This window comes from Aspergillus pseudoviridinutans (assembly GCF_018340605.1).
Source record: "Aspergillus pseudoviridinutans IFM 55266 DNA, scaffold_3, whole genome shotgun sequence".
Classification (NCBI taxonomy): domain Eukaryota; kingdom Fungi; phylum Ascomycota; class Eurotiomycetes; order Eurotiales; family Aspergillaceae; genus Aspergillus; species Aspergillus pseudoviridinutans.
Window position 1 is genome coordinate 1,203,298 of NW_025091283.1, and position 21,667 is coordinate 1,224,964.

Below are 21,667 nucleotides of genomic sequence, written 5' to 3' on the forward strand. Positions count from 1 at the left end.
AGGTGGATGGAGGTGAAATCAACACGGGCAAGAAGACAACTGATTAATTGAAGTTGACAACAACTGTTGTGAATCAGAAGTCAATTGATTACAATGACCTAAAGAATGAGGGAAAATGCCGTCGGAAAGGGACTGTGTCTCTCTCTCCTGTCTCAGCGGTAGTAGTAGAACGTTCTCCCTGGTATGGATCGGTCTGGTATGGTTTGGAATTGGCTGGTGCTGCCCCTGAATCGCAGACCGGTGGAGAAGCAAACACAAGCAAACAAGCAAACACGCAGACGTGACATTGGGCCCCGGATAGCGCTAGTACTAATAGAGCAAGCGCCCTCGGTCTCGGATTAACAAATGATCAGCTCTCTTATCGCCTGTTTAGGAAGACGATTTTTTTGAAGATCGACTCCAGGCGAAGACTGAGAAGCTACGCACGCTTATCAGAGACAATGAAGACAGATTTCAAGGTGAGTTTGTTTCTTGCCCTCCTTGCGACCGCAATTCTGACTCAGTCGCAGTTCTCCAACCTTCTGGGGACGGTATATCGCAAAGGAAATCTTCTCTTCACACCCGATGGAAACTGCTTGCTTTCCCCAGTAGGCAATAGGGTCACAGTTTTTGACCTTGTCCAGTATGTTCGGTCTCTTACATGCTGTGGAATACTCGTCGGATTTCTGAGCTGACTGGATGACCCTGCTGAAGGAACACGTCATACACACTTCCATTCTCGCATCGCACCAATATCGATCGTTTAGATCTTTCGCCCCGCGGCAACCTTCTGCTCTCCGTTGACGAGAATGGTCGCGCTATCTTGACGAATTTCGTTCGCAGGATCGTTATTCACCACTTCTCCTTTAAAGGTCGGGTCACTGCACTCAAATTCTCGGCAACAGGTCGTCATTTCGCTGTCGGAGTGGGAAGACGGTTGCAGATCTGGCACACACCTTCGACCCCGGGTACCGATAATAACGGAGAGATCGAATTCGCACCATTTGTCCTGCACCGAGACCTCGCCGCCCATTTCGATGTCATTGAGAATATTGAGTGGTCCAGAGATTCGCGCTTCCTCCTTACCGCATCCAAAGACCTCACCGCACGGATATGGAGTTTAGATCCGGAGGAAGGCTTCGAACCCACCACCCTGGCCGGCCATCGTCAAGGCGTGAAGGCAGCCTATTTTACAGCGGATCAAGAATCCGTAAGTCGAACCGAAATATCTACGGGATTCCCTTGCTGACACCATCCAAGATCTACACAATCAGTTCAGATGGAGCTCTTTTCAGGTGGGAGTACGTGACTAAGAAAGATCCGGATACGATGGAAGATATTGCCGAAGCTCGTTGGCGGATTGTCAAAAAGGACTACTTCATGCAGAACGATGCCAAGGTCAACTGCGCTACATTTCACGCCCCTTCGAATCTCTTGGTTGTAGGTTTCTCCAACGGCCTTTTCGGCCTGTACGACCTGCCAGACTTCAACCCGATCCATCAACTGAGGTATGCCTTTTCTTACCTGATGAATGGACTGCTAGGCTGACTAGTTTTAGTGTTTCTCAGAGTAACATCGACTTCGTGACAGTCAATAAGTCCGGTGAGTGGTTGGCCTTTGGCTCGTCGAAACATGGTCAATTGCTCGTTTGGGAATGGCAATCGGAGTCCTATATCTTGAAGCAGCAGGGTCACTTGGATTCGATGAATGCTCTTGCCTACTCCCCAGACGGGCAAAAGATTGTTACTGCCGCGGATGATGGAAAAGTAAAGGTCTGGGATGTCAAGTCCGGCTTTTGCATTGTCACATTCACTGAGCATTCGAGTGGAGTCACTGCGTGCCAGTTTGCCAAGAAAGGGAGTGTTCTGTTTACCGCGTCTCTGGATGGCTCAGTGAGGGCGTGGGATCTCATTCGTTATCGCAACTTCCGAACCTTCACTGCACCATCCCGGACGTCTTTCACCTCTCTCGCCGTCGACCMAAGTGGTGAGGTCATTTGCGCCGGGTCACCGGATTCTTTCGATATCCACGTGTGGTCGGTGCAGACAGGGCAACTTCTTGACCAATTGTCCGGTCACGAAGGGCCCGTATCGTCTCTCGCGTTTGCCGCGGACGGCAACCATCTAGTTAGCGGTAGCTGGGACCGTACGGTCCGAGTATGGAGCATTTTCGGAAGGACGCAGACTAGCGAACCTTTGCAGCTCATGTCAGATATTCTGGATGTGGCATTCCGGCCTGACGGGAAGCAGGTTGCCGCATCTACTCTGGACGGTCAGTTGACCTTCTGGTCTGTGGACAACGCAGTCCAGGAAGGAGGCATTGATGGTCGCCGCGATGTGTCCGGCGGCCGCAAGATGGGCGATCGTGTGACTGCCGCGAACTCGGCTGCAACCAAACATTTCAATTGCATCACATACAGCCCTGATGGCTCTTGTGTCCTGGCTGGGGGCAACAGCAAGCACATTTGCCTGTACGATGTGAGATCGGGCGCACTGCTCAAGAAATACACAGTCAGTGTCAACACCTCTCTAGACGGCACCCAGGAAATCTTGAACAGTCGTGATTTGACAGAGGCTGGCCCTCGAGGTCTCATTGACGAGACAGGCGAAGCCTCGGATCTGGAGGATCGCATTGACCGCAGCCTTCCCGGCGCGAAGCGCGGCGATGCTGGGACACGTAAGACTCGGCCGGAGGTGCGTGTCACTGCAGTCGACTTCTCCCCGACCGGGCGCGCATTCTGTGCAGCTTCGACGGAAGGTCTTCTCGTTTACAGTCTCGACACCGAATTTGTCTTCGATCCATTTGACCTCGATATCGATATCACTCCCACCACTATCCTTGCCACCCTTGACGCTGCCAAGAACGCGCACTCGACGAACACAGCAGACGATGACAATACGTTCTTGAAAGCGTTGGTCATGGCTTTCCGTCTTAACGAGTCGAAGCTCATTCGCGCTGTCTATGAGGCTATTCCACCCTCAGAGATCTCTCTTGTGGTACGAGCACTGCCCACTGTCTACCTTTCTCGCTTCCTGCGATTCGTAGCCCAAGCTGCTGAAGAAACGCCACACCTGGAGTTCAACTTGCGGTGGATTGAATCTCTCATGAGTATCCATGGTCGCTACTTCAAGGATAATGCGGGCACGCTCGCAACAGAACTGCGTGCCATACAGCGTGCTGTTGATGACATTCGGGAGAATTTGAGGAAGTTGACGGAGAAGAATCTGTACGATCTCAATTATCTCCTCTCGAAACCGGTACTTGCAGACAAAACGAATGGCGCCCCGAAAGCTATTCAAGATTACGATGCTGTAATCATGGGCGGCGAGGATGAGCGCATGTCTGATGCAGATGGTGATGACAGGGAGGGGGAATGGGTTGGCCTCGAATGATCTCACTCACTTCGCCTTGTACCTATATACACCTCATTTGCCCTTCCTCTCGCATTCCTCATCTTCTCTTCTTGCATCTGCGTCTGGCGTTCGATTGTTTTGATATACCTGGAAAAGGGAGCAAGTAAAAGTCCTGGGAGTCTTTCCTATAGCCTGTTGTTCCTTGGGTAGCATGTGCCAATAGCATATCCGTTCAAATAGACTATTGATGATCTAGCAAGCTCGTCCTCGGGCATTTGTCTTCCACAACGTTCTCATTCAATGGCATTATAGCGGAAGGCTGATGAGCCGACTCTCACTTATGCTCACTGTTAGGCGGATATCCCCGTTAGGGTCTTCACATAATGGAATATGCCGTCTGGTAACTGTATCCGCACAACATTCACTGCATCTGGAGATACCAGCGTTCTAATTCCTTTCATTAGCGGCTCTCTCCGTGGCTGATCGTCTGCTCATTCACCTGTCTCACTTGCTGCACAGATAGAAATGCTCTCTTCCTATCGATGCATCTCGCGAGCTTCCCTCTTCTTACCTCCTTCACCCTACGCTACTACTCTGCTCATATACTCCCGTAGCGCTTCATCATATCAATCGATCGCTGTATGAAACATCATTAGCACAGCTTCGCATCATCAGATTGTCAAGTTGTCAGTCATGGCTGACCAGACGCTCGAACTGCCATGTTGGCCACTTGCCCTACTACTCTCCTCGTCTCTCTATTTCTATCATTACCCACCAGGCGAGGCCTTAGCCGAAATCCCGACAGTCAGATTCTGTCGCTTCCTTCCGGACTTCATTAACCGGCTCATGTTCATTTTCGTGGCGCCTTACCTGATCCAGTACGGTTATGAGAAGGTACTTACCTCTCTTTCCGCTCACATCTGTCATCCTCAAGTTGACGGACTTACAGTACAGAGATCAGCCCTACCGTGTCCTCAAGGCAGATGGCGACTTGCTTGTTTTGCCTCCAAAGTACCTTCCGGAGATTCGTCACTTGCCTCCATCCAAGCTCAGCGGCGTCGATGCGCAATTCGAGGTATGTTGCCAGCTTCCTGACTTTATGAGGTAAGAATGAACTTACGCCTCGCAATAGAACATCCTCGGCAAATACACGAATGTTCTTATTGATAGCCATTTACCTGTGAAGACGGTTCACAAGGGTCTGACTCCAGCTATCGGTAAGTGCATGCTTTGTGTACATTTGCTTGAGTGTCTAAGGCTGACAAAAGTCAAACTCAAGGTCGAGTTCTTCCTCGTCTCCTCGATGAACTTCAGTTCGCATTCCGGGTTGAAGTGCCTGACTGTGATGGTATGTCCAAGTCAATCCTCATGATCCGGGTACACTCCAGACTGACAACGGCCATAGATCGCTGGGTTCCGGTCAACGTCTACGACATGATCCTGGGCCTTGTTACTCGGGCTACTTCTCGCGTCATCGTTGGAGAGAACATCTGCCGTAACCCACAGTGGCTGAAAACCGTCACCAGCTACACGGTCAATCTTGGTGTGACTGTTATTTTGCTACGTCCATTCCCCAACTTCATGCGTCCATTGGTTGCCAAGGTGCTCCCGAGTGTCAAGAAGCTCCGCACTCAGCTACGCTTTGTTCAGCAAGAGCTTTTCATCCCGATGATCTTGGCCCGTCGTAACGCAGAGATGAATGATCCTGCATACAAGAAGCCGGATGATTTTCTCCAGTGGATGATGGACCTTGCAGAGGACGACTTCGACAAGGATCCCGCGAATATCTCCCAGATGTTGCTTATTGTGATGGCTTTGGCGGTTGTCCATACGAGCTCTATGCTGATGACCCATGCTATCTACGATCTCATGATTCGGCCCGAGTACATTGAGCCTCTGAGGGAGGAAATCTGCGAGACTCTGAAAGACGGATGGGACAAGGTGACTCAGGCTTCCTTCGCCTCTCAGCGTCGCCTGGACAGCTTTATGAGAGAATCACAGCGTTTTAACCCCACTGGAGAACGTAAGTGCATCCCTGTTGATTTGCAATATTATGCTCGTTATGCTAACTGTCTGCCCCTGTCAGTGTCTACTCACCGTATGGTTATGGAGAAGATGGTTCTTTCTGATGGCTTGGTTCTCGAGAAAGGCACGCATATCTGCTTCCCTTCAAAGCCTATGGGAATGGATGATTCTATTGTTGAGGATGCTTGTACCTTCAAGGGATTCCGTTGGTGCGAAGACCCCGAAGCAAGAAGCACGAGCCTTGTTAGCATCAGCCCGTCAAACATGCATTTCGGCTACGGTAGACAAGCCTGCCCTGGCCGTTTCTTTGCTGCGAACACGAACAAGGCGATCTTGAGTCGCTTGATTACAGATTACGAGTTCAAATTCGAGGACGACAACAACAAAAGACCGAGGAACCTCACTCTTGGGGAGCAGATTATGCCTAACATGCACACAAAGATTCTTTTGAAGAAGAGAGACATCGTTTAGTAGGAGAGACTGGAAAGATGGCAGAGGTTTTGAGGTTTCCTTTGAACGTATGGTTTGCTGAAGGAGTTTTCGACGAAGGATAGATGGTCAGACTGGATATTGCTTTTGATCTTTTATTTTTTGAATCTCCACTCATTTATTGGGCACCTATGAGCACTGGCATCTCCATTATTTTGTTTATTTTCCATGTTCCCTAGTGCAGGCAAAGAAAATACAAATGAAGCATTTGATTATCTCGACAATCCGACCCAGTATATGATATCCCTATATGAAAATATACACATAAAATGACTAAAAGATAGCCACCGCATTGGGAGGACTCGCTACGCCCCCAGGAACCTGTTGGTATACGACGATCTCGTCAGTACAATCCGCTCACCCACGATTCTAAAAGCACAGCTTAACAACAACCTAACTCACCTTCAACGGCACACTCGACAGAAAGAAACTCCACCGACTCGTCTTTGCACAATACTCCGCCACTCCCTCGAGATCAAAATACTCCCCAATAGGCATCCCCCAGCCAGCAAGTAACCACTGGTGTAGCTGAAACTCCKGCGGGCCTTGAGGGCCCGCGATGGGCGAAGGCTCGAAACTAGGTGAGTCACTCGCTACGGCAGCGAACTGATTCTCCCACAGCCAGCGGAGAGTAGCCTCTCCAGCCTCGAGACCAGCAAATTGAGGCGTTTCGCGCTCAGCAATGGCCAGCTCTTCGTCCGGGGAGAGCTTGTCGTAGGCGGCTGTGAAGCCTGTGCGGAGGAAGAGGATATCTCCGGGGCGGAATCGGATGTCGTTCTCTTCGATGATCTGCTTGATTGCCGAGAGGGGGATTCTGGTTGTGGTGAAGGGGCTGAGGGGGATGGAGTTCTTCGTTGCCCACGAGGCGTAGTCGATTAGCACGCCTCTGCCCACGATCCCGCCGTGCTTGACCCATGCTAGAGCTGTGAGTTTGACGTTTGTCAGATTGTGTAAGGCAGACTTACCGTCAATCCCGATCACAGGGGAGATTTTCAACTCCTCCAGTGAATGCCCGTTAAAGTAGCACTTATGGGTATGGTTCCCTATCGCGCAGTGCGCCCGTCAACCTACTCCTCTTCCTCACATCAGCGTATCGGTGGTCAGGGCACAATCTTACCATAATGCCTAAAGCCATCCCACTGCGTACTACACTGCGTGTTGAAGACAAGGATATCATCATTCACAATCCGTGGCGCCTTGTTCACTAACTCCCTCACAAACGGCTTGCGCCCGAAACTCGGATTCTTGATTCGATCGAGTGACAGATCAAGCGAGAATCGTACGCCGTCTCGGACCTCCTCTGCTGCTGCCCTGCGCACTGTTTCGGGAGTGAGCAGGTTCAGCATCCCAAGCTCGTTGTTCTTGCCAAATAGACCCCATGCGTTCCCTGGAGGCCCTGAAGGGTCGATGGTGAGGTTGTCGAAAGTGGGGAGACCAGTGGTTACAGATGCCATGTCTGTATGCTTTTCAAGGAATGCGACACTGATGATTATAGAAAATAGACAGCTCAGCTGAAGGAAGAAGACTCCTTGCAATAATAAACGCGATGCGCCATCTTGTATATCATCCCCGCATCTAAGAGCTTCCCCAAAGATACTCCAAATCCGGTGATCGATCGTCCCAACTAAGAGTGCGGATATTTCTCCACATCCAGAGCGCGGATTTCCGTGGGGGAGAATGCTTAACACAGGATAAACTCTCAGATTTAACTACGGAAGGGAAGAATGTTGGTTCGCTGGATGTTTGACTAATGATACAGAGGAGGGCTCTCCATAGTAAATTATCTATGGCCTTCTATGTCTTATGCCACAAGCTAGTCAATTGACAGACAAGTTACCGTCAACACCCAACCATGCCGTAACCGAGAGTATGATACCCTGTTAGAAGTCCAACTGGAGCACCATAACACCTCGTTTATTCAGTGTTTATAATAGCTGCACCTCTTCCTCGGTGACTACCCCTTCCTCTGGACCCGCTTCCTCTGTCCGACCCGCGGAAACCGCCGCGGGCCCCACGTCCATTGCCACGATTCAATGCTTTGGGAGGCGGCACCTGGGAGTAATTCTGAGGCCGGAAGTGAGGGTTGTTTTTGATCACGCCTGCCTCCGGGTTGCTGTTATCCACGGATACATACCCCCCACGAGTACGGTACATGCCTCCACGACCCCTGCCGCCGCGTTGTTCACTGCCGTCACCGCTGCTGGGGTGGGGCCGGAACGGTAAAGTAGTCTGCGGCGATCCTCCATTTGCGGCACCGCGACCTCCACGTCCTCTATGAGGAGCACCGTTTCCTCGTGTATTACCCAAGCCTGAGACAGCTCCACGGTATGAGTTCGTCAATGGAGGAGGAGCCGGAGCCTCCTTCAGCTGGCCCTGCCCATTAGGACCAAGCGGAGCACCGTATCCTGCCACAGTCAAAGGCGAAGGCTGGCTCTGTGTCTGTTGGCTGGCGGCAGCCCGTGTGCTGGCGAGTAATTGACGATAGGAAACGTTGAGAACGGATGATGCCAAGACTGTTTGACCGCGGAATGGCGAGCAGCGGTCTCCCAGAGTGGTGCCGCTCATGAACGAAACATCAAAGACAACGTCAAGTAACATCGCTCGGGACGTCCGAGTGAGGCCGACAACTGTTCCTCGAGTGGCAATGGGCACCTTGCCGGAATCTTGCGCATAGACTACACGATCTCCAAGCTTGAAAGTTTGGTTCTGCAAACGCTGCTCGACGTCCGAAGGCCGCAGAAGCGCGCTTCTGGGGACACCTCTGATCTTCTTAGGCTGCATTGGAGGTTGACTCTGCACAAGTCGATCCGCATCCTGTTCAATCAACTTCACAACTTCAGAATCCAACTGCTCAGCCTCAAGAGGAACCCTCTCAAAATTTTTGGCTTCCATCGCTTTGAGCCAATCTCTGATTTCCTTCATCTTCACAAGTGCAACATCCTCGGGGTAGAAATCTGTCGGCTGGTAACGGTCCTTCTGAGGGTTACGTTGGATACCAGCAATAAATTCTGGGAATTTAATCATATATTGCTGGAGAAGTTCGACTGCCTTCGGACTGAATTCCCAGCCAGACTCCCCGCGACGGGAGTAGCCAAGAACTTTCTGTTTCCTCGCTTCGAACTTGAGATTCAGACCCAGATTGACGCGCTGTCCCTCCATGTCAACAGAGAACGACGAGGTGATCTTTGCCAATACCAATGGATTCAAACGTAGGCTGCGAGCAATGGCAAATGAGGGCATATAGGGACACAGCCTCTCCGCTTCTCTAGCGCGATCTTTTCCAAATTCTGGCTCGCGGCCCTTGATTGAAGCAATCAACCCATTAACCTTGCCGTCTTCGTGCCCTGTAATGTGCACCGGTCTACCATAATTGTAGTCGCCCAAGAAAAAGGCACGCGAGCCTTCGGGAAATTCCTTCTCAATGGGCAGGGCATCACGTTCGATGAAGCGCTCATCAGGATTGATAACTTCGTCTACGACAAGCTGAAGCGCGTAGTCGGTTTCCTGTCCCGGAATATCGGCGAATTCCTTGATTGTCGCACCCTCGTCTGTTTTGATCAGACCCTTCAGGAGTTGAACGTGCACCATCGACTCCACGGGGCCAATAATCGTGCCGAGTCTGCGGCTGTACATCCCTTCAATCTTATCCGCCTTTTTCTTCCACTGGTCAATTTGGGCCTCAGTGTGAGGAATCGGAACCACGTGGTTCTCTCCTTCCGGAAGCAGATAATCAAACAGTTCATCAGATACGCGGACGACAAGAGCTTCCTGCAGAAAGGGGTAGCCGACAAAGACACGCTTCCCAAGCTTCTGCTTAGCCAGCTCAATACTCGATCTGCTCCCTGGGTCGAGTACCGTGATAACCATACTCTCGTTGCGGCTTTCCTGTTGGAAAACGCACACGCCGTGGAAACCAAGCTGGCCAAAATGGGGTAGAGTCTTCAAACTTGGGAAACCAGCCAATGCAGCCGCTCCAAGCTGGACACCGTCGACCAAGCCAACATAAGGTTCCAAGCCATCCATGGTAGGCAGATCAAAAATGTTCTCGATGCAATGGCAGCTGGGGATATCAGGGAAGACACCAGGGAGAGACGAGGGGTAGACGAAGTTCACTTCCGGTGAGTAAGTAAACTTGAGACTGACCCCAAAACCATTTCGCGCTTTTTCTTCCGGGGTCAAGAAGTGCTCTCTGGTGGCAAGAGCTTCCAAGAGGCGACGCTCATCAATGAATGGAATCTTGACAACAGCCTCCCATTCCATCTTCTTGCCGTTCATATCCAATTCAAAATCACGTGGATAGAAGTCGATAATGGGAGATTCGGGGGACGTCATTAAGTCCCGAAACGCTGCAGGCACAATTTGCTTGCTTCGGTCAGGTAAGACACCCATGAGCTGCTCATAAGGCTTGAACGGTTGACCCAGTTTGAAATCCATGTCCGCGTTCAGACCCTTGATCACATCTAGTCATGGTCAGCAAACGAATGAGATGGTCGAAAAATCGTGGTTAAGGACTGAAAGGAACGGAGTTATTATTGATAGATGAGTAGCCAGCACTTACCAGAGATCATAGGCGCATAATGATACTTGAAGAACCATGGCCAAGACGCAATGCCTCTGTAATAATAATACAGAACCCATTGAAGACCTTGCACATAATTTTCCGTCAGCTTCCGCATTTCCTCATGATTGTCGAGACCCCATCCGAATTTGCTCATGTAATATTTGTCTTTCCAATCCTGGAATTTTTCCTCGTACTTCTTCTCTGCTGCTTTCTGAGCTTCCTCGGGAGAAATCTCCTGGACCTTCGCATTGTCGTATCTCCGAATGACGCGCTGTACGGCCATAGACGCCTCTTCATCTTCCTCCTCTTCGCTGTCATCATCCTCGTTGGCAGGCAGCTGAAGTCTGATGAATCGGTCTCCATGTTCGTCCGCAACTGTGGTCCACGGTAGTCGCAGGTCATCTGCAAGTTGCTCCACAAACTTGCGATCACGAGCTGGTAGTGTGGGAGGAAGATCTAGAGGTTTTGAACCTAATGCCTTCCCAGGCCTGTTCAAAACATACTTTTTGATTTCTTTGAAAAGCTCCTTCTGGGCTGGCGTGAGAGTCAAGCCTTTTGGCTTCTCTTGAGGCTCAGAACCGTTCTCAGCGCCATTCCGTTTGGCGTTGATCCACCTCGCGTCCGAGTATTCGGCTTCAAAAAAGCGAAACTCAACATCACTCAGAGCTTCAATAAGCATACCGAGGCGCTTCAGGTTGATGACACCTTGCTCGTTGACGTAGCCACCCATTTTTGGCAAGACGTCCTTGTAAATCTTAAACATTAGCGAGAGGGCTCCCTCGTTGATGTGCAGATTAGGAAGATTAGGCAAGAAATCATTGCCAACGAAGAAAGCCATCAGGATAAAGTCGTCGATGACTCGTTCCATATCAAAAGGGAAATCAAGAACCCCTTCCTGTTCCAACTCCTGAAACTCCAACTCCAGGTATTCTCGAACCATACAAAGATGCAGGAGGAAGAAATTTTGGTGCTCCAGTTCCTTGGGCTTCTTCTGGACTTGGCGGCCAAATGTCACCTCCTCACGAAGGAGACAGAAATGAGGATCATGACTAAGAAGGCCCAACATGATCAAGTCCGCATCAAGGCCATAGAGACAGTGACGGATGTTGGGGTCATACCCTGGCTGTGCTTTCGCATGCCGGATATACTCCATGATCTTATGTTCACCTTCTCCCGGTACCTCATGGCCCGAAAGCACAATCTCTACCCCTTGCCAATCTTTGTCCTCGGAGATTTTCTTGTTGATGAAATACTTTAATTGTTGCGTCAGCTTCGCCATGAACTCCGTACCGGGAGTGATGCAGTTGCTGTCGAATGGATCCTCTTTGGGCATCTCGATTCCCTGGGCGATGGCCTTCTCCTTAGCGACCTCAGCATCCAGAGCCGTTCTAAACCGTCTCGCACGCTGTTGGTTCATCTTCGCGCGAGGAGCGACACCATCAACTGCCATGAAGAACAACTTCCTTGGCTTGATCTTGCCGTACAGATGCTCGATATAGTTGAAGATCGCAATAAACATCTTATCCTCCGTCATGCGAAACGTGGGGGAATCGCTGTCTTTATGTGTACAATTATGAATAATACCGTTCATGTCGAGATAAAGCGCATCAAATTCAGGTATCCGATTCTCCGCGATCAACATGGAGATCGTGGGGTAGCGCTCGCTGAGCCAGCGGAAGAACTTGGGAACACCCATGGCGAATCAATGCGAAGTATATTCTAAGAAGAATGAAGTTGGTCAGTCAAATCAGGCGCGGCAGCGTCGCAGACTGTTGTCGTCGTCGTCGTCGTAACTGGTCGTCAAAACTCGATGAAGAACCCAAGCTCGGAGGCAAACCATTCACTGAATGGTAATATAGTCGTAGACAAAAAAGGAACGACTGGGTATCTTCAGGGAATGTAAGAGACAAAGACGAAAAATAAAGGAAAAATGACTAGCACTGGAAGCCTAGAAAAGCGAAATAGGCGGCTGAGGCGCCTTCTGGAGGGATAGCAGTTCAATAATGTGGTGGTATGAATCTGAAGCAGTGACTCCAAGTGACCGCTTTGCGACCTTTAGAGCCAGCTTCGAGGCACCCCGCCAAGCCGCTATTCCTAAGGTGGAATGGCCGATTACGGCGCCAATTAACGCGCTGCCGACGGGAAGGTCGCGTTTCTCAAGTGAGAGAGCTCGATGCACAAAGTCAAAGCTCTACTGCAACCCCATTGAAACTCCTATTACCCTGCCAATTACCGTAATATTCATTCTTGCGCAGGCCAAATTAGTCTATCTGGATTTCAGAGACTACTCCCTGCACATAATCGCTGCACCAACGGGACATCATGGAGCCCTACGACGACGGTACATCTGCGAATTACCTCTTTTTGTCGATAATTGCTGACATCTTTCGTCGCAGCTGTTGTTGAGGAGCATGAGGAGCAGGAAGAAGAGCGTACGGAGGAGAAGATTATCAACGAAGGTATTATAGATCGACCTTGTTGACTGGCGTCGCTTTCGTTGTGGCTAATACCGACCTTGATCAGAATACAAAACGTGGAAGAAGAACGCACCTTTTCTTTATGACATGATCCTCAGCACAGCACTAGAATGGCCCACACTCACAACACAATGGCTTCCTGATAAGCAAGAGTATGTACATCGTTCATCTGCTTCGCGCGCAACAAATAGACTGACTCGTTTCAGGGTCCCGGATAAACCGTATTCTACTCATCGCCTACTGATCGGCACGCACACTTCTAGCGATGCGCAAAATTATTTGCAAATTGCTCATGTTCAACTCCCCAATCCATCTGCTCCCAATCCGGACGACTACGATGAGGAGCGCGGGGAGATCGGAGGGTATGGCGGCAGCTCGAAGAAGGCGCCCATGGAAATCAAGTTCAACATTGTGCAGAAGATTGATCACAAGGGCGAAGTCAACAAGGCCAGATATCAGCCACAGAACCCCAACATCATCGCTACCATGTGCACAGACGGCAGGGTCATGATCTGGGATCGCTCAAAACACCCGAGTCTGCCAACGGGCCAGGTCAACCCTCAGATGGAACTCATCGGCCATACGAAAGAAGGATTCGGTCTCAGTTGGAGTCCGCATACTGCGGGACAACTCGTTACCGGTAGCGAGGACAAGACTGTCCGAATCTGGTAAGAAAGTTGTATTCACTCGGCTTGCACTCGTAACTGATCATTTGACACAGGGATTTGACGACGTACTCAAAGGGCAACAAGTTACTGAAGCCTTCCAGAACTTACACTCACCATTCGTCCATCGTCAATGACGTTCAGTATCATCCTCTTCACTCGTCCCTTATTGGCACTGTATCCGATGACATCACTCTTCAAATTCTCGACATTCGAGAATCAGAGACAACTCGTGCAGCTGCATCTGCAGAGGGTCAACACCGCGATGCCATCAATGCCATTGCTTTCAACCCCGCCGCCGAGACCGTTCTAGCAACCGGGTCTGCCGATAAGACGATAGGTCTTTGGGATCTGCGAAACTTGAAAACTAAACTGCACTCGTTGGAAAGCCACACTGACTCGGTTACTTCGATCTCGTGGCATCCTTTCGAAGAAGCTGTTCTAGCCAGCGCGAGCTATGACCGAAAGATCGCTTTCTGGGATCTCAGTAGGGCAGGCGAGGAACAGACCCCTGAAGATGCCCAAGACGGCCCACCAGAGCTGTATGTCAATCTAGCATTCGTTTCGTTCGTGTATTTGGTACTAATTTACTTCTGCAGGCTCTTCCAGCACGGCGGGCATACCAACCGCATTTCTGACTTCAGTTGGAATCTCAACGATCCCTGGGTTCTTTGCTCGGCTGCTGAGGACAATCTGCTCCAAGTATGGAAGGTCGCGGATGCGATTGTTGGTAAGGATTTGGAGGATGTGCCAACCGAGGAGCTGGAACCTTGATTTAAAGAGTTGATGGAGTTTAATCTCGAAAATATTGATACCTGCACGGTGTTGTCTGGTCAATTACATTGTCGACAGTATACAGCATAGCTACGCATAGTAGTGCAATTGTTAAAATATCAAGTGTGAAGACGTTCAGGAAAGAAAGAAAAGCTGAAAGGTATCCGGTAGGCTTCGTTTCGATGATTGAAATTGTAGCGAAAACGAACAGGGGAACAATCGAATGTAGACTGGCCTTATCTGCCGGCCTTTGTCAGACGATTCGGGGTGTCATTCTCTTCCTCATAACTCAGCAACTAGTTGATAGTCTATGGTGGAAGAAATAAATATAGAATTGTTATATGACTCGATAGATAGCCATTGCGGACCAAGCACCAGGTCAGGCCAAGGCGTAAAAGAGTTCGACACTCTTCTCCCTTCAACCTGATATCCATACACTTTTATTATATCTGACTTCTCATCATTGAGATAACAACAACTGCTGGCCATATAGCTGAATATATGTACCAGGGAATGCCAAGGCTACTGCAGTAGGACCACACATGCAAGGCAGATGCACGTCATATAATGATTGAATTAATTTCAAGATAGAACTTGACGTTTCATTTCCATGCCACAGTGTTCCTGGCAAAAGCATTCGTTATCTAAGATTTTATTGGAGACAATACAATGACTGTCATCGCCTAGCTGATGACTCAACTAATTCTATGAGCAATTGAGTGATATAATCAAAGTAAGCAGCGCAGGACGTCAATGGCCTCAGGCCGCCGTTTGAACTAAACTACGCCAAACTGGGACTAGCCAAACCCCCGCCGGCAAGTCACCTCTCCAACGGTTGTTTACCTACCAATCATTTTATCTCCTTGAGTCGGGCGGTGAGAGGCGCCGATGAAATCAGATCGGCGTTGGACGACTTTCGGAGGGGTCCAGTTCCTCCGGAAAAGAAGAATTACTAGCTAATTGCCTAGTAATTCAAAACGCCGACCTCCGTTGAATTGAACTTTTCCCCCCTCTTCCTCTCCTCGCAATAAATGATGATTATTATTCTTTCGCTGCTTATATAGGACCTCCTTTTTGTCTTGTTCTGAGTGCTCGATCCGGTTACTCATCTGATTGATTCTGTGATCAAGGCGCCGTCCGGCCGACCCTCATTTACCACTACAAATCTCACCCTCCCTATCGCCCCTCCACCTTTTGTATTTTCGATTACCTCCAGGATCAGCCATGAGCTCCGGATCTCCTCCTTCCGGCCCTAAGCCTAAGTCTGCTATTCCATCTCACCTTTTGAATGGTAGCTCTCCTCTTCACCCTTCCAATACCACTGGCGTTCGTGATGCTCGTGAGCGCGAGAGTCTAAACTCATCCATCCGCTCCTCTTTTGCTCCTCGCATCCCCGCTGAGTTCAACTTGCCGGAAATAGAAACTCATCCTGTCAGTGATGCCGCCGATGCGTATAATGGACCTGTTCGGAATTTAGGCGTTGTCAGGTAGATCAGATCTTGTTGATCAAAACGAACAAAGCTCATCCGTTTCATCCAGGCCTACTTTGAGCGATCCCCCGCGAGACCCCAGAGACGAGGGCGGTGCTTTAACCCCACCGGCAAGTGCCAGTCGACCATCTAGCCCGTACACTTCGAATCCTCCAATTGACTTTGACGGGTTGAGTTGGCCTTGTAAGTCACTGTCGTGGTCTTGGCTCTTGGATTGCTGTCTAATTGACTTCGTGAATAGGCCCCGGCACAAGAGCACGATTGGAATCTACCCCTGAACAAACTGAAGAGCGCATTCAGAAACTTGCAGGTGCCGTAAGAACCATATTTGAATGCATTGGAGAGGACCCGGAGAGAGAAGGTCTGCGGGAGACCCCCGAGCGATATGCCAAGGCCATGCTCTACTTCACCAAAGGCTACGAAGAAAATGTCAGGGATCTTGTAAATGGAGCAGTCTTCCATGAGGACCACGATGAGCTGGTCATTGTCAAGGACATTGAGGTGTTTTCCCTCTGCGAACATCACATGGTACCTTTTACTGGAAAGGTAGGAATGACATCCATGCCCTTCGAATGTATCCGCTGATGAAATTTCTTGGGATACAGATGCATATTGGATACATCCCTGACCGTCGGGTGCTTGGCCTTTCTAAGCTAGCCCGGCTGGCAGAGATGTTCTCCCGCAGACTTCAGGTGCAAGAACGTCTCACCAAGCAAGTCGCTCTTGCCATCTCGGAGGTTCTGAAGCCCCGCGGCGTTGGTGTCGTTATGGAATCTTCCCACCTTTGTATGGTGATGCGTGGTGTACAGAAGACCAGCAGCACCACGACAACCAGCTGTATGCTTGGTTGCATGCGCTCCAGCGCGAAGACCCGGGAAGAGTTCTTGACACTCCTCAATAGAAAGTGACGCTCATACTGACTCAGAATATCTGGGCTTTTAAGATTTGTTACCCCGTTTTAACAGTGGATGACATTCACGATTTGCATAAGGAGTTATGGTGGTTACCTTTCAACAGGTTGTCGGGTGTTGGCATTTTGTTTTCTGGATGATGTCGCGAACAAGGAGTTCTATTTTTTCATTATACACAAAAGACTCTCTTCATCTTTGCATATGCAAATACTATGTATAATTCTCTTTCGTCTTTTGTTGGTCCGGATCTTCAAGGGATCTTGCGAATTTTGGTTTTATCTATCCACACAGAGCTGGAGAATCGGAGATTGGTGACAGGACAAAAACAAAATAGAAGACGGGAATACAGGTCCTCACTGACATCTAGGCGTCCTATATACCATATCCTGGATGTTGGACTCGCACCTTGTCACTTGGCTGGCGTGTTTGATTGATTCAACACTATATCTGCAAGCTCAGAAACTGACTTTGTCTACTACATATCCAGCATACTATAAAGTCATTGCTACAAGATTTCTGAAGAATTCCCATCTTTTTGGATTGATAACTGAAACGCTGAAACCGTCCATGGCCCAGTTTGTGCCCTACCCTCCTCCAGTTGGAAGGTGAATGTCATCGGAGACCTATCATCTTCTACTATCGTGACCCAGTAGTGAGAGGTCAAACATCGTGCTTTGGACCGCTGGTCTTAGTCAGGTGGTAATGCTTTGGATATTCACTTTCAACGCGCGTGTCAAAATTCACTACACGATGATCTCGGGTCCTTTGTTTACATCTCTTTCTTGTTTATCACTCCTCTCTTGACGCGCCTTTACCCATCCTCTGTATCTCTTAACCAACATTTCCTTCAAGTCAGTGTCTTGCTCGGCATTTCCTGTAGACAGTGTTTCATTTACCAACAACAGCTGTCTTTCACTTCAACGCACCCGAGTGTCCGGGAGCAAACGCCAATGGCACGAACTATTCAGAGTGAGTTGACTCCAAGTTCTCTGAAAGTGGGCATTACTGCTAACCACAGCTACACTGTAGCGGACCGCAAACAGTCCAAACCGCCTACCAGACCTGAACGCACTCCTGATGAATTGGAGGCCGGCGAAGCTCTAATTATCCTCTCCAGGGGGTATGGAGATCGCATAGCCATCCCGAGGCAGCCATCAAACACCAACATCCAGACACAAAACGATCAGGGTAACTACCAAACGCAGAACAACAGGGGTGTGCCCACGAATGCCGAAACCCGTCCTCGTCAGAACACGGCATTGGCCCAGGCAGGTGGTAGGATGCAGATGCCTCAAACCGTTCCACAGCAACCAGCGAATGCTGCCGTGGCGGCAATGCAAGCGGCCCCCTATTGGAACGCTAACCCAGCCGCAGCACAGCGAGTTGCTTTGACGGGCCAGGAGGCGCTACAGGCATATCTGATCAGACAGCAGATCCTTGCAGGCGTGGCTCCCCAAGACCTTATCATGATGAGAGGACCACCGCAGCAGCATGGACGTCAAGCCGTCCCGCCACTGGTGCAGATAACGAACCAAGGTGTTTATGCTCCTGTCATACCTCCTGCGACATTCAACGGCGTGTTTCACCCATTTCCGATGTTGCCTGTTCAGCAGAACATACCCAATGTACCGGCACCTACTGTAGCACCTGGTGTTCCCTATCCTGCTGTTGCACCTGGTATTCCTGCTGAAGCCGCTAGAGCACCTCAATGTCATTGTCCTCCTAATGGACCTATGATGCCACAGGAAGCTGACCAATTCCATGTTCAACGACCCTTGAACAGAAATCATCCTAACGCAGCAGCAACGACTGGTTTGAACGCAAACCTGCCTGCTCAGAACCGAGCGGTCTTACCGGCGGCTATGCAGCTCAATGGGCAGCAGCCTCAGGGCCCATATCTTCTACCCGCAAGGACTATAGCGGAAAGGAATATGACCATGCCCGCAAACAATATGCCAGTGAGAGATAATGGAACTCTTGATATGTCTGCTGCATCTCAACGTCAGTCGCGCAGAACACCCCAAATCAAAACGGAGTCTCCTCCACCTGGGGAGGTCCTTGCAAATCAAGTTGACCATACGGGCATTCAGAAGGCTGTACCCGAGGCGAACGGACACAGAAGTCTGCTTCCCCCACCGCATATTGCGCTTCAGCCTCCCAACGATGGGCATAGGCCTTCATCCAATGGCCCAGACACTAGACAATCCTCGGCCACACCGACTGCCGCAGCGCAGAGCTCCGACAACGCCGCGCAGTATACTCACAAGGGAAGCAAAAGCAGCAGGGGCCATAATTACAACATGCTCAAGCCCCTCATTTGCCATCCGTCTATGGCGTTTCTGGTCTTTGATCATCTTGAAATAGAGGATGTAGTCAATCTGCATCTTACATGCAAGCGTTTCCATCAATTCGTGCGGACCGTTCTGGCAATAATCGTCATGCGCAAGGCGGCACAGAAAGCGCCCGAATCACTGTGCATATTTCCGTTCCTTTGTTATAATGGACTTTGTGATCGATGGTCGGCGCCACCTGGCCTAAAATTGAACGATGTGACTTACATCATACCCTCAATCCGGTGGTTGAAGATGATCCTGTACCGCGAGGCGGTCGTCAAGGACATGATGGAGCGCATGGCTGACAAGGGCTGGAAACTGCCGAACAGATGTGCCACGGTTGTGAAGAAGCTTTGGTTCCTGATGGACATTCCGGACAACAGACGTCGGAACTGGACAATCGGAAAGAAGACACTGTGGACTGACAACGATCTATTCCTCGCAGCTTATTTCATCGTGCAGCTGGATATGCTGTTCACGGACAGCCGCGCGAGGAAGAAGCAAGGTAGCATGCGACGCCTGCTCATGGCCCAACCCAGCTTGACTCTGCTGTGGGATGTGCTCAGGGACGGCGCGTTGACTACGCATTACGAGACACTCAAGGCATACGTGCGCTGGCAGTACACTCCCAGGGCACATGAAGCGGGTTTGTTTGTCTTCGGCGTGCCACCCAATGAGGTCGGTTCTCTACAGTGGGAAGGATACGGCCGAATGGCAAGGAATGTCAAATTTCTGCGACCCGACGAGCTGGTTTTGAGAGAAATCAAGGACCGGAACCTTGACACGCAGCGTATGTATGTGGACATTATTCTATCTAATGAGCTTGAGCCCAAGGAGGGTGCTTCATCATACAGGTGGCATGAGGAGATCATGAAGGAGTTTGGGAACTTGCCTTGGATGCAGGTCGTGAACGTGAAATGACTTAATGACTGAACGACTGCATGACTGAGGCACAACGAGACCTGTTATGTTCAAGACATGTAGGTGTTGGCTTAGGATTGGGAGAATCGAGGCAGCTTCGTGGATGGTTCCGGTGTTCTGTCAGTGTAGATACAGTATCGCTCTTTCAAGCGGACAATGTAAGTACTACTCGATACTTCTAAATATCACCATGTAAGGTTCATCTTTTGTATGAAGTTTACCTAGACCCGTTAAAATGGGAAGTACTCGACCCTTCTCCGTCAACAGCTGTGCTAGTGAAGTATTGGGTACTCTATAAGTAAGCTATTAGATGTAGGTAGGGTACGGCACCGCACTGCAGATATTCTTTTCTCTCCAGTATATATATATTAAACAATCGTAGCTATTATTCCACATACAAGTCCTTACATATAGCCATTCGCTTTCTTTGCTCTCTTCATATTGATTTCCCCGATTTCCTAAGCTTTTTTATGAAGTGCAAGGGCTATAATGCCAAGGCCTATACAGAGGACAAAAAGTTCAGCGTAACTACAATTGATAGTCAGAAGGACTATAACTATAACCATACTAAGGAGAAATGCATTAAGTTAACTATGGGCTAGAGGCTTTATTACATGCATGCCAGTATGCCCATGTATATACTACTTTCTAGCCTACCTAGACTACTGCACAGTGTCACTTGTGCAAAAACAGTACCTAGGTACCTAGTATCTTGATATACACACACTTATTTGTGTCGTATCGAACTTTGTAAGGTGGCACATAAGGTCGCACTTTAGAAACGACACCCTACATACCATAGTAATTCTGTTAAACTCTCTGGCAGTCAATGCAGACTCCCTCTCTAACCAGTAACCAGCTTCGCCAGTTTTAGCCATTATGCTCAGTAGTCCTTAGTGCATTCAGGTACAAAGTAATACCTGCCCACCCTTACACCATTATAGGCAGTCCACAGTCACACACAGTTCAATAGCATGACAGATCTGACAATACAGCACACGTGGCTCTGGATGTATATCTAGGTATGATTCTGATAGCATATTCTAGGCATAAAGACTAATTACTGGTTTCTATCATCTTTCTACAAGCGGACAGGAGGACACTATTATCATATAAGTATAGAGAACCCCTTGAGGTACTCTAAGGCTTCATGGTTTTCAGAGAAAAGAAGACACATATATCTACACAGGTTTGTGCTTCTCATACAGGAAAGAAAACAACATATAAAATAATATAAATATCACATGATGTAGAACAGATCGACTATCAACCTGTGTAAAGAAGATGTCTTCAAAAGTACTGGTAATAAAGGCTGTCATAGACATGATCACAAACACCTCCATAAACCGTCTAGTCTTGTTGGCCTTGGGAGGGTGAGGATCAGAGCTGTTCCTATCTTCTATCTTCATGTTGCTATATGGTAAAGGAACAAGTGCTGTACTATATAAGGTAGTGGTGTGTTAACCGATTGTGTCTTCGCTCAACTTAAGATAGGTGCAGCCTACCTAAACCCAGCAGGTATTTCAACTGTAGTCTGAGTTGATGGTGGATAGTGTGAAATAGCTCATACAGAAGTTTGGGACTTCACAGGAGGAGACGGAGCATAACATTCACTGACTTGAAGGATATATAGTTTAGGGCCAGGGGCAACAACAAAGCAGGCGATAGTTAGAATACTAGGGTAAGTGT

At 49.3% G+C, this 21,667-nt stretch overlaps 7 protein-coding genes across 7 annotated transcripts; 5 read left to right on the top strand and 2 right to left on the bottom strand.

Moving 5' to 3' along the window:
• Nucleotides 1-440: 440 nt before the first annotated feature.
• On the top strand, nt 441-3,371 carry Asppvi_004164 (snoRNA-binding rRNA-processing protein PWP2; the record flags this gene model as incomplete). The annotated part of the gene is made up of 5 exons (XM_043300120.1): nt 441-458; nt 510-622; nt 694-1,189; nt 1,240-1,487; nt 1,538-3,371. 5 exons carry the CDS (start codon nt 441-443, stop codon nt 3,369-3,371), a joined length of 2,709 nt encoding a protein of 902 aa, XP_043156055.1.
• Nucleotides 3,372-4,025: 654 nt separating this feature from the next.
• On the top strand, nt 4,026-5,828 carry Asppvi_004165 (cytochrome P450; the record flags this gene model as incomplete). Its single annotated transcript, XM_043300121.1, has 6 exons — nt 4,026-4,226; nt 4,282-4,407; nt 4,465-4,549; nt 4,612-4,680; nt 4,738-5,355; nt 5,419-5,828. 6 exons carry the CDS (start codon nt 4,026-4,028, stop codon nt 5,826-5,828), a joined length of 1,509 nt encoding a protein of 502 aa, XP_043156056.1.
• Nucleotides 5,829-6,119: 291 nt separating this feature from the next.
• Asppvi_004166 (uncharacterized protein) lies at nt 6,120-7,300 on the bottom strand (the record flags this gene model as incomplete). The annotated part of the gene is made up of 4 exons (XM_043300122.1): nt 6,120-6,167; nt 6,249-6,763; nt 6,812-6,889; nt 6,964-7,300. The coding sequence occupies 4 exons, from the start codon at nt 7,298-7,300 to the stop codon at nt 6,120-6,122; spliced, it is 978 nt and encodes a 325-aa protein (XP_043156057.1).
• Nucleotides 7,301-7,760: 460 nt separating this feature from the next.
• Asppvi_004167 (chromatin-binding exonuclease XRN1) lies at nt 7,761-12,103 on the bottom strand (the record flags this gene model as incomplete). The annotated part of the gene is made up of 2 exons (XM_043300123.1): nt 7,761-10,306; nt 10,405-12,103. The coding sequence occupies 2 exons, from the start codon at nt 12,101-12,103 to the stop codon at nt 7,761-7,763; spliced, it is 4,245 nt and encodes a 1,414-aa protein (XP_043156058.1).
• A 626-nt stretch (nt 12,104-12,729) lies between these two features.
• Nucleotides 12,730-14,323, top strand: Asppvi_004168 (WD repeat RBAP46/RBAP48/MSI1 family protein; the record flags this gene model as incomplete). Its single annotated transcript, XM_043300124.1, has 6 exons — nt 12,730-12,748; nt 12,804-12,866; nt 12,931-13,036; nt 13,091-13,552; nt 13,606-14,091; nt 14,149-14,323. 6 exons carry the CDS (start codon nt 12,730-12,732, stop codon nt 14,321-14,323), a joined length of 1,311 nt encoding a protein of 436 aa, XP_043156059.1.
• Nucleotides 14,324-15,547: 1,224 nt separating this feature from the next.
• Nucleotides 15,548-16,721, top strand: Asppvi_004169 (GTP cyclohydrolase I; the record flags this gene model as incomplete). Its single annotated transcript, XM_043300125.1, has 4 exons — nt 15,548-15,810; nt 15,863-15,996; nt 16,055-16,359; nt 16,419-16,721. The coding sequence occupies 4 exons, from the start codon at nt 15,548-15,550 to the stop codon at nt 16,719-16,721; spliced, it is 1,005 nt and encodes a 334-aa protein (XP_043156060.1).
• A 953-nt stretch (nt 16,722-17,674) lies between these two features.
• Nucleotides 17,675-19,978, top strand: Asppvi_004170 (uncharacterized protein; the record flags this gene model as incomplete). The annotated part of the gene is made up of 2 exons (XM_043300126.1): nt 17,675-17,693; nt 17,754-19,978. The coding sequence occupies 2 exons, from the start codon at nt 17,675-17,677 to the stop codon at nt 19,976-19,978; spliced, it is 2,244 nt and encodes a 747-aa protein (XP_043156061.1).
• Between the last annotated feature and the right edge of the window lie 1,689 nt (nt 19,979-21,667).